The following is a 16,767-nucleotide window of genomic DNA, read 5'->3' on the forward strand; positions in this document are numbered from 1 at the left end:
AATAATTACTGCAGATGCCGGATTTGGGAAAAAAAGTCCTAAGTATGATAGGTTCATTGAGATGAAATTGCGATGGAAAATTGGGGATGAATCTTGGGTTTGTTCTGAGAAGTACATAATCATTAGTGAAACGAAAAAAACGGTTCCTGTTTTGTGACAGTCTGAATTTCGCTGACTCTTCTAGTTGGAGTGAGCGCCCACAGCAAAGCGACCTTCCACACGAGAAATTGTACATATGCCTTATGAATGGGTTCGAATGAAGGCTTCATAAGCTGCGAGAGAACCTTGTTGAGATGCCATTCTGGGGGAGGAGCTCGTACTGGGGGAAAAGCTCTGAACAACCCTTTCATGAACTGTGACTATTCTCGTGGAACAGAGAAAGAGAGAATGCGCGGGTTGTCTGTCCCTTGCAACTGTGGCTAGGTGAACACCAGACGCATGTACCAATCCTGATCTAGCTAGCGATAGGAGGTAGGGCAGAATCTGTTCAGGTGATCCTTCCAATAGAAGCAGACTAGATTGTTGAAACCATGAACAGAATTGCTTCCATTTTAATGTATATATCTTGTTTGTAGCTTCCGCTCTTGCCATGGATAAAATCTCCCTACCACCCTGAGGGATATCTAATCCTTGAAACTCGCAGACTTCAGGAACCATACGTGCAATTGGAGACATGCTAGTTCTGGCTGTAGGATCTGGCCATTGTTCCTCATTAAGAGTGTTTGATTGGCCAGTAGGCGGATGGGATTGGACTCCGGCAGCAGTAGGGGCTCTGTAAACCAATGCCGCCTGGGCTATTTGGGAGCTATTAGAATGAGGCAACAGTGCTCCATTTTCGTTTTGGGAAGAATCCTCAGGATGAGAGGGAAATGGGTAAAAAGTATGCATAAATCCCAGAGCATCTCATTGAAAGACTAATCTCCCCGACCTTGGGAGTGGGTATCGACTGGCATTTGGCGTTCTGGTCTGTAGCAAAGCGATCCAATACTGGTGTCCCCCACCATGGTAATAACTTGTCGAGCTCCAACTGATCCAGTTCTCACTCTTGGCAACTGTCTCTGGTTCTACGGAGAGTGTTCGCTAAGTTGTTGTTCACTCCTGACAGGTGCTCAGCTTTCAGAGTTATTTTGTGGGCTGTGAGGCAGTTCTAAAGGTTTTGTGCTTCCTGATATAGGGTTAGTGATCTTATAACCCCTTTGCTTGTTGATATAATACATGCTGGCCATATTGTCTGTATGTACCAGCATAGTAGCTCCTGATATTCATGAAAGAAAAGCTTATAGGGTAAGAGACATCGCTTTTAGTTTCAGATGATTGATACGCATTTATTTTTGAAGTCTTGACTACTTCCTTGGATTTGCTGGTCCTGCAAGTGGCCGCCCCAGCCTTGCAAGGAGGCATCATTTGTGATGACGAAGTTGGGTACTGAAGTCAAGAATCAAGTTAAGTCAAGTCAGAGAAACTTGTATAGCACACATATCACTAGTAGGTCTCATGGCACTTGTGGAGATTCCAGAGACTGGGAGTCATACCAACTAGCATTTTTTCTGGTCAAACAGCCACCTTTTCAATTCTTTCCAGAAACGCTGGTTATCCGCAATAGAAGTAATGAGTCGTCATTTCTTTCATAGGGGAATTCATTTGCATCCTATATCAGTCATGTTACAATAAATGCACACACTATGCTGTTACACCCAATAGAAGTAATGCCTTTCTTAATGAAAAGATGTCTAGTCTTGTAGAAATTCTGGCATCATCTTCAATTTATCAAGCCCGTAATAGCTATCTCACACAGCTTGCAGTAAGTTACCTTTGGTCTCCAGCGTCACTGGATCAGAGCAATCCCCAGCCACTGCCTTATTACAGGCACGTACTCGGAAGTTCATGTACTTTGAGTCAAACCGAAGTCCTGCAATACAAATGCTATTTTAAAACAATAATACTTAAAATGCTAATATGCTATCACTGTATAAAAAAGAAATTTTGTTTGGCAAGAGTGCAACAGGAAGTAGGTCACAGGAGGAACAGCACCCATACGTAGTGTGATAAAGCATATACACCAGTCAGAAAAGTGTGCAGAGTGGAAGGGCTAATAAGGAGCCTTTCAGTATCATTCAGGCTTGTTCCAACAGGACAGTCGGCATAGAAAACTGGTGGTGCAGTACACAGAACATTGTTAAGGCTGGTGGTCGAATGACAGATTCATGTAAGATGCACTGGCATTGGCGAGTCACCGTAAAGTAATTAATTTTTAAATGCCATTAACTATTATGAAGCTTCTCCCCCCCCCCCCCCCCACTGCTGTACGAGACAATAATGCCTATACAGGAAAGCCATCTGCACACTGTTAAATAGCAACCACAACCAAGAATGCGCTGCTTCTTCTACCTTCATGTGCCACCCACTGTTCAACTAGAATAAAGCACTTAATGCTGATTGGACAAGAGCCACATGCTGCCGAACAAAGGCAAGTTTCTGTACTTACTGACTCCAGCACATCCAAAGTAGTCCGTGTTAAATTAGTCTCAGGAGATGAAGTCTAGCGGCTAGAGTTGCTGACTTTGAAACTGGGGGACCAGGTTCAAATACTATCCTCAGTTCAACACCCTTTGGTTGTGGGCAAATCACCCTGTGCCTCAAAACATGTATATGTATTATGTAGTTTGGTTCTCTTGTAAAGCACTTTATATATGTATATATATATTATTCTCAAACGCCTGGAGCTTCTAGGAGGCACTCAACAGTTCTCCGCCCTGCGGGCTTTTCACTCAGCGCATTTTGCCATCTTGCATTTAAAATACTTGCCCGACGCGTTTCAGGGAATTCATCCCATCTTCAGGGGCTGCCAACAGAAACCACTCGTTGGGCGTCACCAGTTTCACGGATTTTTATTTCACAAATCTCCTGGTAGGCGTGGGCTCAATACCGTGTCATACCAGACATTTCTGGGATTTGTAGTCCGTATTGGATGCCTCTTTGTTTGTTATTCTTTTGAGTAAAGTCGAGTGTTCAAAGTCAATTATGGCAATATTATTTCTTTTATGTTACCTTTAGTAGGTCGCATTTGTGGTTCCATGCGCTGTACTTTCAAGAAGGAGTTCCGTGCACACCCCCAGCCAGTTTGGAAGTGTTAGCCTCACGTTGCTTTGAAGTTTCGTGTTTCAAGCAGGTGATGGTGCTCTCCCCACGGCACAGGCAGCCGTGCAAATATTATTATCAAACGCCTGGAGCTTCTAGGAGGCACGGAGGGCGGAGAACTGTTGAGTGCCTCCTAGAAGCTCCAGGCGTTTGAGAATAATATTTGCACGGCTGCCTGTGCCGTGGGGAGAGCACCATCACCTGCTTGAAACACGAAACTTCAAAGCAACGTGAGGCTAACACTTCCAAACTGGCTGGGGGTGTGCACGGAACTCCTTCTTGAAAGTACAGCGCATGGAACCACAAATGCGACCTACTAAAGGTAACATAAAAGAAATAATATTGCCATAATTGACTTTGAACACTCTACTTTACTCAAAAGAATAACAAACAAAGAGGCATCCAATACGGACTACAAATCCCAGAAATGTCTGGTATGACACGGTATTGAGCCCACGCCTACCAGGAGATTTGTGAAATAAAAATCCGTGAAACTGGTGACGCCCAACGAGTGGTTTCTGTTGGCAGCCCCTGAAGATGGGATGAATTCCCTGAAACACTTCGGGCAAGTATTTTAAATGCAAGATGGCAAAATGCGCTGAGTGAAAAGCCCGGAGGGCGGAGAACTGTTGAGTGCCTCCAAGAAGCTCCAGGCGTTTGAGAATTATATATATATATATATATATATATATATATATATATATATATATATATATATATATATATATATATATATATATATATATATATCTATCTTTTCTGCATAACAGAATGCAAACGGTACAACTAGGAGCCTTCTCATTCAAACTTAAACAACTGATATGCGGTGTCCCGCAAGGAGCATCCCTCAGCCCCACGCTGTTCAATGCCTATGTATCACCTTTGGCACAAATTGGAACGAAATGGAGTTTTGGTGTATGCTCCTACGCGGAAGACACGCAACTTACAATCACTCTATGGAAGGGACATGAAGATATCAAAACAAAACTCAACAGCTGCCATACGAAAATGGCTAACTGGATGGCAGATCACTGCCTAAAACTAAATGCAGACAAAACAGAGATCCTGCTCCTCGGAGAAGCCAAACACATCTGGGAAACTTCCTGGTGGCACTCCACTTTGGGAGATACCCAAGCACTGTGCCAAAAACCTGGGCGTTATGATTGACGACACACTATCTATGCAGGCCCACATACAAACTCTATGTGGGAAAAGTTTCCCCACCCTAAAACTTCTAAGAAGGCTCTTCCCATGGATACCCCTGGAAAGCAGAAAATCAGTCACACAGGCCCTGCTAGTCAGTAGGTTGGACTATGGCAACGCCCTCTTCGTGGGCATGCCAGACTACCTATTTAAAGAACTGCAGGTGGTGCAGAATGCGGCAGCTAAACTAGTATGCAACAAAGGCAAATCTAGCTCAGCAAAAGAGTGCCTAAAACAACTCCACTGGCTGCCCATGCCCAAAGAGTCTGTTTCAAGCTCCTCGGACACGCCCATAGAACACTCCATGACACTGGCCCTATGATCCTTCAGAATAAAATACGCTTCTATACCCCCGCCAGACCGCTAAGATCACAATACCTCGCTCTTGCAGAAACAAAAACAAAAAAAAAAAACTCAGGCTGACCAGAGACTACAACATCTTCAGGAGAAAACTCAAAACACACCTTTTTCCACAAAGAATGATATCTGATTCACCAATCCCATGGACCCCACCTATCAACGTAAATCCTTAGCGCCGTGATATCCATTGGGATAAATGTTGCGCTCTATAAATAAATAAATAAAGCTTTCATTCAGAACAGCCCATAGAGGGCACGCAATCGAGTATTTAAAGAAGCAGGGACCGGACTGTGCACTTTCCCTTTCACCATGAAAGCCTTTGAAAAAGATTGACTTCAAAACGCGTCAGGCAGCTGGTGGTTGGGTGTGAAGGACAAAGCATACTAGCATCCTTCGTACCTTTCAATGGACCCATGCTTGAAAGTCCATGCCTTGGTTCGAGTGCCTCTCACTGTGAAAGTCAAGTAGGAGTGTGGATATTATTGCGGCTGCCTTGCAGTAGATGGAGCAGCACCCCTTAATACAGGGGGCCACTGTGGTCAGATCAACCTGCCACTGTTTGTAGAACCAATGCACAGGATTCCGAGTGCGTTTGAAAAAAATGCACTCTGAATCTGCATAGTAAAAAGCAGGACGGCTTCTCATCATTCGGAAATTTCTGTGTCAGGTCTCCCTGTTGGTGGAATCAGCTGGCACAATGACAAATCTAATGATTTGGAGACCTACTAAAGGAATATAATATAATGTTTCAATGCCGTGTGCGAGCGCAGAGCCCACTGTGGCAACAAGTAGAGGAGTGCTGGGAAAGAAAATTAATAAACCTACGAAGGTAAAAACAATTTGATTCAACTGACTACAAACACCAGCATGCAGCACTGACTGAAATCACCTGACTCCCAATTGAAGGTGTTATAAAAATACATGCTGAGAAAACAGTGCCTCTGATGTCTTTTGTGCTCACACACGTATGCCTATGAACAAGGAGCAGAAGCGCTCCGAAACGCGCAAGGCTCAGCAGAAATTTCCAAATGATGAGATGCCGTCCCTGCTTTTTACTATGGAAAAAAACATAGGTTACAGGGACGTTAAAGGTAGGAAATAGAATTTTAAAAATAAACAAAACCTTTGAAATTCACTGAAAAAATTAAAGTTACAGGGATGTTACAGTTGGGCTCAGATTTCACTCATACAAAACAATAGAAATTCAGCAGTTATAGTTACCTGAACTAACTATAACTTACGCTCCCGCAATGCACTGCTTATGGCCTCACATATTACATTACTCATGCCATGGTTAGTGACATCACTGATGTCCTCTCACAAGACATAACTGACGACATCCTCCAGAGATTGTGTTTTCTAAACGTTTCGGAGTGTTCAAGATGTACAAAGATACTATAAATGTAAAAATGTTACTTTGTGTATTACTAATGAGTGATACCATTTATAACACAGTATGTGAGTTGCTAATGGAGGGGTCTGTGAGGGACCCCTCATGGGCAAGAAATCGTCCAAAAACTGTTTTTTTTCCACGCGAGGATCCATGGATTCTCCCGGATTAGGGAGGATTCAAGTGGATCCAGACAACAATTAAATGAAAATTAAAAAAAAAACATACTCCTAGACAAACACACCTACTTATATACCCACTCGCACGCCCACACCCACAGCCTCTCACACACCCATTCACAGAACCTCAAAACCGGTCACACTCACTCACAGACCAACACAGCTTTCACACACACACTCATAAAACACCCACCCATTCACACACCCACAAAACCACTCGCACACTAACTGACAGACCCAAAAAACCACTCTCACAAACACTCACACCCACACAGCCACTCGCACCCACACAGCCTCTCTCACACCCCCACCCAGTCACATATGCACTCACACACACACACCCACACACCCACCCCCACCCACACACACCCCCACCCACACACCCACACCCACTATGTAAATTAATTACATTTACATTTTCATTTACACACACACACACACACACACACACACACACACACACACACACACACACCCACGGCCACCCCCACACAAGGTTACAGGGACATTATAGTTAGGAAACAGCATTAATAAAAACAGACATTTCCTGAAAATACCAAAGGTTACAGGGATGTTATAGTAAGGTTCAGATTTCACACTCGTATGACCCAGCCCAAGGTAGAGGTTGAGTCCGCCCTGCTAGGATCATCTTACTAGGGTGGGATTGACAGGTTTAGTAGGAGACACCCCAGCATTATTCAAACAGGATCACTAGAGTAGCAACTGGAATTTTCCCCAGACACTCTAATTATAAGCAGGGGCGGTTCCTCCGTTATGGTGGTGCAGTGTCACCCCCCCTCCCCGCTGAAAGCCAGCAAAGGACAAAAATAAAAGGATAACATGAATTGTTAATAAAAACGTTTTTCAGGCTGCGAGCCGCGGGAGGGGTGTGGTCACCCATACTGATGCTACAGCATCAGGGAGGAGGGGGGAGTGGTGGGCACTGCCAAGTGTGCATGAAGATTTGGCAGGCTCTCTGGGGCCGGCAATACAATCATGCGCACTTAGCATTTCTCCACCGAGCTGTGTAGTACAACTGGGTGGATAAACCAACACAGGCTCCCAGTCTATGTCTGAGCACTGAACCGAGGCGCTCAGGCCAAACCCAGCGCCGCTCACATGCTGGGAGCAGTGCTGAGATAGGGACCGTATGCTGCGTGCAGCAGTTCCGGGGCAGGACGATTGGGAGCAAGGTGGTGGCCGGTGGAGCAGGTAAGTTCTATTTTCTTTATTTAAAATTCTGAGGGCTTTGGGGTTCGTGTTGCCCCTCCACTTTGCAATACGAATGGGCGCTAATGATTATAAGGACACCATGCCAATTGTTATGTTTTGCTTATTATCAATTATGCCATGGAAGATGTCTTGAGTGATGTAATATGTGGGGTAATTAGCAGTGCATGGTGAAGGTGTGAGTTTTACTTACTGTAGGGCATGTGTTAACTGTAGCTGCTTAATTTTTATGGTTTTGTGTGTGTACAATCTGAGCCCAACTATAACGTCCCTGTAACCTTTGTTTTTGCAGTGAATTTAATTTTTTTAATGCTATTTCATAACCTGGGTTTGCGAGGGGTGTTTCAAGGGGTGTGAGTAGTTGTGTAAGTGGTTGTATGAGTGTGTGGTGTGTGTGAGTGCATGTGTGACTGGCTGTGTGGGTCTGTGAGTGGGTGTGGGAGTGGCTGAGTGGGTCTGTGAGAGTAGGTGTGTGTGAGTGTGTGTGCAAGTGGCTGTGCAGGTGGCTGTGTTGGTCTGTGAGTGGACGTCGGTTATGAGGTTGGTGTGTGAGTGGCTGTATGGGTGCAAGAGTGGGTGTGTGAGTGGGTGAGTTTATGAGTAGGTGTGTGGGTCTGTCAGTGAGTATGTTTTTTTTAACTGGGGTCGGGATCCACCTGAATCCATTGGGATCCTCGTGTGGGGACAACTTCTTAACCATGAGGGGACCCTCACAGACCCTCCATTAGTCCCATGAGGCCAGAGTACCTCTACCCATACCTGTTGCATCACTTTTTACTTTTATTTTCCCTGCTGGGAACAAAGTCTCCATGAACAAAATGGTGGCCGCAACTTTTCTCTCAGGTTGCAGACAGGCAATCACAGCATTGCTGTTAGTGCGTGTATCTGCAGAGGATCTGAGGAGTATTGATGTTCCTAGATATACAAATTTGGTGTTCAGGTAATCGCTTGAAAATTACAGATTTACACCAAATTTCAAAAATCAAGCTTTCTAGACAAAGAACTAGCTTTCTGCCAAATATGGTGAAAATAAGTCCAGCAGTTTGGGCAGTAGTTGTGTTCAAAATCCCTATGGGAATTAGGAATTAACATGGGGAAAAAGCATTTGTGGACCACTTCCTTTTTCTCAGCCCCCGCTAGACGGATCACCCTAAAACTTTCAAGACTGCAGCTGAACTGTGCGTTGCATTCGTTTTTGGAAATTTCGTGAAGATTCGTCAAACGGTGGTAGAAATATTGAAAAAACGTACTACCTATGGAAACTAGGTCCCAACTAGAACTACCTACTGGCAACCGCCAGTAAGTAAAAAAAATGTATATGTGTATATATATATATATATATATATATATATATATATATATATATATATATATATATATATATATATATATATATATATATATTACCTACTGGCGGTCGCCAGTAGGTATATATAGTTAGGATTTTTTCTCTATGGAACTTTTGAAAATTCTATGTCTAATAATTTTGGCGTTTGTGGACGGAATCGGCTGACATTTTCAGGAAAATGGCACATTTTGTTTCTGAGCAGCCCCTGAAAATTTGGGGGGGGTTCCGTCAAGGGGGGGTCGAGAAAAAAGGGGGTCCCAAAACGCGTTTTTCCCATTCATTTTTCCATAGGGCCTTTGGCCTCACTTTTAGCTCGAACGGCTGAATGGATTTACACGAAACTTGGCAAAATTATAGGGACTGTTAGCCCGATGTGCCTTTGCTGGGTCTCAATATATGTGCTCCAGTGGATTTTGAGAAATTAACGTTTAAAAAAACAGATATATCTGTGACGGCGTCCCAGATAGCGCTCCAGATCGCGTACTTTTCGCGTAACGGAGCTTTGAGTAGCGAAGCTGATTGGCTCTCCGGTGTCTGTCAACATTCTAAACAGTCCGGTGCGGCCGCCATCTTGTCTATCGGTAGGATCCAGAGACAAGAGGAGGAGAAAAACGAAGGGGGAATTTAATGAAAGGGGGCAAGGTAGACCCCTCTTGACCCCCTAGGAATGATGTTGGGGTTATTAAAGGGTCCCGTGGGGCAAATAATAAAAATTTGATTTTTCGCGGTAGAAGCGCTTCTCGGTTCGCGAACCGGGTCGCAAACTGTTAGCGAAACGTGAATTCGCCATTTTGTGTTTCGATTTAATTAAATTACTCGGTATAAGGGGGTACGGGAGACGTATCCTGACCCCTTATGTTTTCTGAGGGTGGCTGAGGAGGCTCATATATGTTGATACATGTCTTCCAGCGGCTGTGCGTGAGCGTTTTGTTTTTTGCTGCGTAATGTCTGTTAACGTTCGATTCGATGGAAATCAGGAACTGTTGACCGCCATTTTGTCACTGCGAGTAAATATTTTGTTAAAAATAATTGTTATAAATTAATCCTTATTGATAAACATTGTCTGCGCCATCTTGCCTTTTTTGCAATGCCACACTTTTGTTGAGCACGGCAGCCATTTTAGATGCCTTGACCAGACCCACTCTCTGCACGCCGCCGATCCTCAGCATGGCTCCCCACCCTCGCAAGCATCTCCCCCACGCACTGGTCACCCCCGCTCTCTCTCTCATGCATGGGCCAGAAACCTCCTCCCATCTGCGCTGTTCTTCTCTGAGAATCACACCCTGTGCCCGCCCGACACCTCCCTTTCACCCTATTCACTACCGCACCCTCTGACACTCCTCTTCCTCTGTGTCCGATTGTCTAGGCCGATCCCAGGCTATCACCTAGCCCTGCAGATGTAGTTTATGGCCCCAGCTGTAGAGAATTACCCCTCTTCAAAGGAGTTACAGTAGATCAAGGACCCCACCCGATGAGATCCGTCACACCACACGCGTTCCTACTATCTGATAACCATCCTGTATTGTGCTTGGGGAGGGGATTCTCACTGTGAGGGTGTGTGGGTCCGAGCCTGAAGCGGAAGATTCCAGGGATGCCTCTTTGTACATCAAAGTTTTTACAATTATGTGTCACATTATAAATATATAGCACCCCAACAAAGTAGTAGGATTATAACACTTTAATAACTTATAAATATATACAACGCAACAAAAACAGTAAATACATTTAAACATTTTTTTGAAAAAAGAAGCAACAATGGTCAGTAGCTGTGTTTTGTGCGAATAGTCCCAAGGCAGCACAACGTGCTGAGTTCTGGACGGCACCCAGGTGATGTTACCTGGGTGCCGCACTGGTTTTTGATATCCTACAATGCAGCTCCGAAAAACTGTGTGGGGCGTCCCGGGGGGTGCGGGGGGAGGCCTCGTCAGTAGCGGTCTGTTGTGCGAATAGTCGCAAGGCAGCAGAACGCGCTGAGATGTGGATGGCACCCAGGTGATGTCCAGTAAGTTGCCGTACTGGTTTTGGCATCCTACAATGCTGCTCCGAAAAACGGCGTGGGGCGCCCCGGGGGGGCGGCGTGAACGGGCCTCCCCAGGTGGAGGCTCGTCTGCTGTACTGGGGCGCCCCTTTACCGTTTCAGTTGCCATTCCGCCCGCTTTTGCTATACTGTGCCTCATCCTCCATTCAGCTGTTTATCGCCCGCTCTTGCGGCTACAGCGTCTCGCTCACCAGGTAGTTGAGTTGCGCCCACTCTTGCGGTGCAGCGATAGGCGGCAGCCACAGGACTCTTAAAATGGCGGACGGCTCTTCGGATTTGGGCCTGGTCCACTAAAATGGCCCTGGGACACCTTGGAACTCGGACGTCCCCTGAGCCTTGAAGATTTTACAAAAGTCTTGGGGGCCCCCGACTCCTGCAGGCTTCCGGTGGGGAGCGGCTGCCATGATTGTTCACGGAATGATCACGACCGAGCCACGAGATGGTGGTGCTCTCATGCTGACGCCAGCTTCAGTCTGAAACATCCAGAAACAAGGTGGGGCTTTCATCGTTTGGGAAATTTTTTTTTTTTAATCCAATGAAAAGTGTTATTTTTAGGTCATATGATCAAGCCTTCTATCATTAGGAAACCAAAAGTAAAATGAACCAATGAAAAGTTTTATAAAGAAGTCACATGACCTGTTATGCTTACGTTACGCGCTGCTATAAAAAGCGTAGAAAATCCGTTGGCACGTGAGGCGGCGTCAGTAGCGGACCGATGTGCGAATAGGCCGAAGGCAGCACAACGCGCCAAGATCCGGATGGCACTGAGGTGGTGTCCAGCAAGTTGCCGCACTGGTGTGGCCATCCTACAATGCTGCGCCGAAAGTCGGCGTGGGGTGCCCCGTTGGCCTGTGAGGTCGCGTCAGTCAGTGGGGGCTGTTTGAGGATCTGACTGCATTGGAAAGCAATGGGATGCTGTGCGTCGCCCCCAAGATGGAGGCTCCTCGGCTGCAGTGGGGCGCCCCTTGGTGTTTCACTCGCTATCCAGCTGAGTTGCGTCCGCACTTGCGGCTACAGTAGGCCGAAGGCAGCACAACGCGCCGAGATCTGGATGGCACCGAGGTGGTGTCTAGCAAGTTGCCGCACTGGTGAGGCCATCCTACAATGCTGCGCCGAAAGTCGGCGTGGGGTGCCCCGTTGGCTTATGAGGTGGTGTCAGTAGCGGACCGATGTGTGAATAGGTCGGAACCAGCAAAAGGCGCCAAGATCCGGATGGCACGGAGGTGGTGTCATAGTTGAGAGTTCTGAGCAGTGCTTGTAACACTGTCTGAAGCTTATTTGCACCTGCTGCAGCTTCACTATTGCCCTGGTGTGGCCAAAGATCGCCCATGACATAGGCGGCCGGCTCCCGAGGTCCGGCGGAACTTTTTTCCTTTTCCTTTATGCATCTTGTCCCACAATCCGTTTGACCTGAAGACACGACCAGGTCCCTGAATGTGTGCAGGGGGACGCTATTGATTGAATCAAAATGGCGGCTTCAAACAAAGCTGACTCAAGCGTTGCTGCTGATGCTATAAAGACAAAAACTGGTTTTCAGTTTGTACATTCTTCAGGATTTTTCCATCCAAGGCTGGTTGAGAGTTTGTAGAACAATGGCTTTAGATCTTGCCCTCCCCTCTTTTGACTGTTGGTTCTTGTTGCCTATCTCTTCTGTTGTCATTTAACTGAACCTTTTTTTACTGCCGAAAGGGGTTCTGGTGCGACCGCTGGTTGGTGGAGACATTTTGACTATATCCTGGACCTGCCCGGCCTCGCCCAAAATGGCGCCGGTATAAATGGGACTCGTAACTCCTTGTTGTGTACTGGTTGCACAACCTTGATATCACGAGATACGTATGCAGTTTTGAAGCACATGGCGGGCGGGGACGAGAATTGATTGAATATTTCGACATCCCTATTGATATTAAGTTCTTATGTGTTATTGATTACTGTACTATTGAAAGTTCGAATTTACGTCACCCATGGTACTTGCCCGCAAATGTAAATCTAGATAATTTTATTGCAAGTGGCCCTGTCGTATTTTAATTACAAAATGTACGTCCACCGATTGCGCAACTGTTAGACACCTTAGTTCTTGCAACCTAATGGCCCGCTCGTTACGTTCCTCTACAGTGTAAATGTCTCCTCATCATATACGATTCCAGTTTGCTCCGTGGCCGGCCCACGTGGTTATAGGCCCGTATTTGTATACTGACATTTTCACAATAAAGGTTTTTAAAACAAAACATGGTAGTAGTATTTACATTGGTAAAGTTTTTAATTTTAGTCACTGTTTTCGAATCAGTAAAAGGCAAGTGAAATAAAGCAGTCCAATTACATGACGGATAAAAGGTATAATACGCAGGAACGCAGTAAAGATAAATGGTCAAGGGCTGTTGTGTTTTCTACTCCTGCAACAAAGTGATCGATAAGAATCTGATATTCAGGCGTATCGGCGACTAAGACAGCAGGCCGAGCATCTTTTGCTCAACGGCTCCGTCATGGGACGAAGAAACGCCCTTTTTCTAGAAAAAGGAATATATTTTACTTGCAGGACAGTTGTAAATTTTCCGGGAAAGTACATTAGCCTGGAACATTATAACATATATGTTTAAGAAAAAATAATGCTCGAAAGCAATAAAAAGCGTAATTTTTAGGTCATATTACCAAGCCTTTCATCATTAGAATAACAAAAGTAAAATGAACCAATGAAAAGTTTTATAAACAAGTCACATGACCTGTTATGCTTACGTTACTCGCCGCGCCCCGGATCGCTTCCGGGAAGCTGCGCTTCGCGCACCGGAGCACTTCCGGGTGCGCTAACGCGGCGTGTCATATAACGCATTACGCGACAACGTAGGTCCAGAATATAGTCAAAATGTCTCCACCAACCAGCGGTCGGAACACAACCCCTTTCAGCAGTCTAAAAAGTTCTGTTAAATGACAACAGAAAGGACAGGCAACAAGAACCATCAGTCAAAGAGGGGAGGGCAAGTTCTTCCCTACCGGGTCACGTTGGGGCGCTACCGGAACTGATCGAATTGGTAGTCTACAGTGTTTCTGGATGTTTCAGACTGAAGCTGGCGTCAGCATGAGAGCACCACCATCTCGTAGCTCAGTCGTGGCCATTCCACGAGCAATCATGGCAGCCGCTCCCCACCAGAAGCCTGCAGGAGTCAGGGGCCCCCAAGACTTTTGTAGAATCTTCAAGGCTCAGTGGACCTTTCGAGAATGGGGCCCAAGCCCTAGCAGACAAGCGTCCGAGTTCCAAGGTGTCCCAGGGCCATTTTAGTGGACCACGCCCAAATCTGAAGAGCCGGCCGCCATTTTGAGAGTCCTGTGGCAGCCGCCTATCGCTGCATCGCAAGAGCGGGAGCAACTCAACTACATGGTGAGCGAGACGCTGTAGTCGCAAGAGCGGGCGGTAAACAGCTGAATGGCGGAAGAGGCACAGTGTAGCAAAAGCGGACGGAATGGCAACTGAAACGGTAAAGGGGCGCCCCACTACAGCGTGTCTTCAGGTCTAACGGATTGTGGGACAAGGTCCAGAATGGAAGAGTCATCAAAAGGCAAAAAGTTCCGCCGGACCCCGGGAGCCGGCCGCCTATGTCGGGGGCGATCTTAGGCCACACCAGGGCAACACGACTTGGGGAGGGGGCAGGAGCCAAGCGCCCCTCTCAGTCCGCGCCACCACACCGTATGTTGAAAATCTGAAGCCATCGTTCTACAAACTCTCAACCAGCCTTGGATGGAAAAATCTTGAAGAATGTACAAACTGAAAACCAGTTTTTGTCTGCATAGCATCAGCAGCAACGCTTGCTATCAGAGTGCATGAGTTTCATGCTCGATCGATTGAGCTAGCCGGATCAGGCAACAAAAAGTATAAAATAGTTATGTAAATAGTTATTTAATAAAATGTTTTACCCTGTTACTTTGCTGGTGTGTTGTATATATTTATAATATTTGCATAGAGTTTATCGTTATTTTGGGCGGGGTGGGTGGCGGAGCCGAGCTGTCTTGCAGCCATCATGGTGTGGAGCTCAGTTCATCTCACTATTTTCGTATTTCTCATGAAGGGTTGTTCCTAATGTTTCTATTTTAGCGAGGTCAAAAAGAGATCCCATTAGTGGCCTACTGATTTTGCTCGATTACTTTTGTTTTTTTACACGATTTTTCACTATCTGCAAAGACTAAACAGAGAATTGCGACTTTGTGCTTGTTTGTAAATAGAGAATGAACCAAAGAGAATCAATTCTAAAACAGTAAATGCTTGGATAACAATCAATCAAATGGAGAGACAAGCAGGCACAACGGATTACAACGGGGGCAAAGGCCTGCGTTAACTACCCTTCACTATCTGCAAAGAGAGAGTACTACTAAGAGAAAAGAGGGGGGGGGGCAGCGTTCAAAGCACATCAGCGTGCATAAACACGAAAAAGTTTTTACCGATCACGTACTTGACATTTGACAGCTTTTGATATTTGCTATTAAAAAACCATTGAAATTCACTGAAAAAACCATAGGTTTTAGCCCATATATAGTTAGGGATTAGCATTTACAAAACCTTAATTTACTCGCACAAAACCATAGAAATTCGCATATATAGTTAGATGCAATAACTATATATCGCGCACCCGCAACCCACTGCTGATGATGTCACATATTACATCATTCATGACATGGTCAGTGACATCACTGATGACATCTCAAATTACATCACTGATAAAATCACGGATAACATCTCATTTGTCATTACTGATCACATCACTGATGATATCATTCATGTGATAATACGATCAACCTCTTCAGACTCTAATATAACCTTAGATACAATCAGTGTAAACAGACTCTCACAGACTGTCACTCATCCATGGAGTTACTCACACACCTAGTCAGTCATGCAAAGAATCAATCACACCTCCATTTCCTCAACTATACAGTTATACACACACCTTACTTAATCAAACATATACTAACACATATTTACTCTCTTATACAATCCCTGATACAAGTTCACAATGATCCATACAGCCACTCACACATTCACTGGCTCTTATGCACAGTTATTTATATATGTCAACTCTTACATGTACTGTGTTTTACATATGTACTTACTTTGACATGTAGCACTGAGAAATCCAATTACTCACCAATGCACTCATGCTGATAGTCAACCGCCCATACAGCTGTTTTCACATGCACTTTTGAACCCATACATCTACTGAATCAACTGCTCACACATCTATGCACAGAGTCACACACCTCCCAGCCACCCCCACACACACACTCAGTCTCCCATACAAATATTTGGGCAACCAATCAATAACCCATATAGTTACTCATATAGCTACTGATCAACACATGCAGCAGTTTACAGAACTACAGTAATAATGATGCACAAATTAAGACAGTTTAGTCACTAACCCATGCAATCAGTGAGACACATTTAATCATTCTCTCATACAGTCAGTCATGCACCTACTAAATCCTTCATCCAAACACTTATACATCCACTCATTCTTCAATATGTAAGACATATTTTAACTTTACAGAAACATACAGTCACTGGATGTTGTCATTTGAGATGTCATCAGTGATGTCATTTGAGATGTCATCAGTGATGTCATCAGTGATGTCACTGACCATGTCATGAATGATGTAATATGTGACATCATCAGCAGTGGGTTGCGGGTGCGCGATATATAGTTATTGCATCTAACTATATATGCGAATTTCTATGGTTTTGTGCGAGTAAATTAAGGTTTTGTAAATGCTAATCCTTAACTATATATGGGCTAAAACCTATGGTTTTTTCAGTGAATATATATATATATATATATATATATATATATATATATATATATATATATATATATATATATATATATTTTGATTCCAACAG

General features: G+C 44.9%; 1 protein-coding gene across 5 annotated transcripts in view; it reads right to left on the minus strand.

Moving 5' to 3' along the window:
- Positions 1-16,767, minus strand: part of FSD1L (fibronectin type III and SPRY domain containing 1 like) — a 359,379-nt gene that overhangs the window by 103,196 nt on the left and 239,416 nt on the right. For all 5 annotated transcript variants that reach the window (XM_086962086.1, XM_086962083.1, XM_086962085.1 and 2 more), the window contains exon 8: positions 1,811-1,909. In XM_086962086.1, coding sequence (XP_086818212.1) covers positions 1,811-1,909 — 99 coding nt within the window. The remainder of the gene's footprint in view (positions 1-1,810; positions 1,910-16,767) is intronic.

The sequence above is a fragment of the Lissotriton vulgaris genome, chromosome 3_1 (genome assembly GCF_964263255.1).
Source record: "Lissotriton vulgaris chromosome 3_1, aLisVul1.2, whole genome shotgun sequence".
In the NCBI taxonomy this organism is placed as follows: Eukaryota; Metazoa; Chordata; class Amphibia; order Caudata; family Salamandridae; genus Lissotriton; species Lissotriton vulgaris.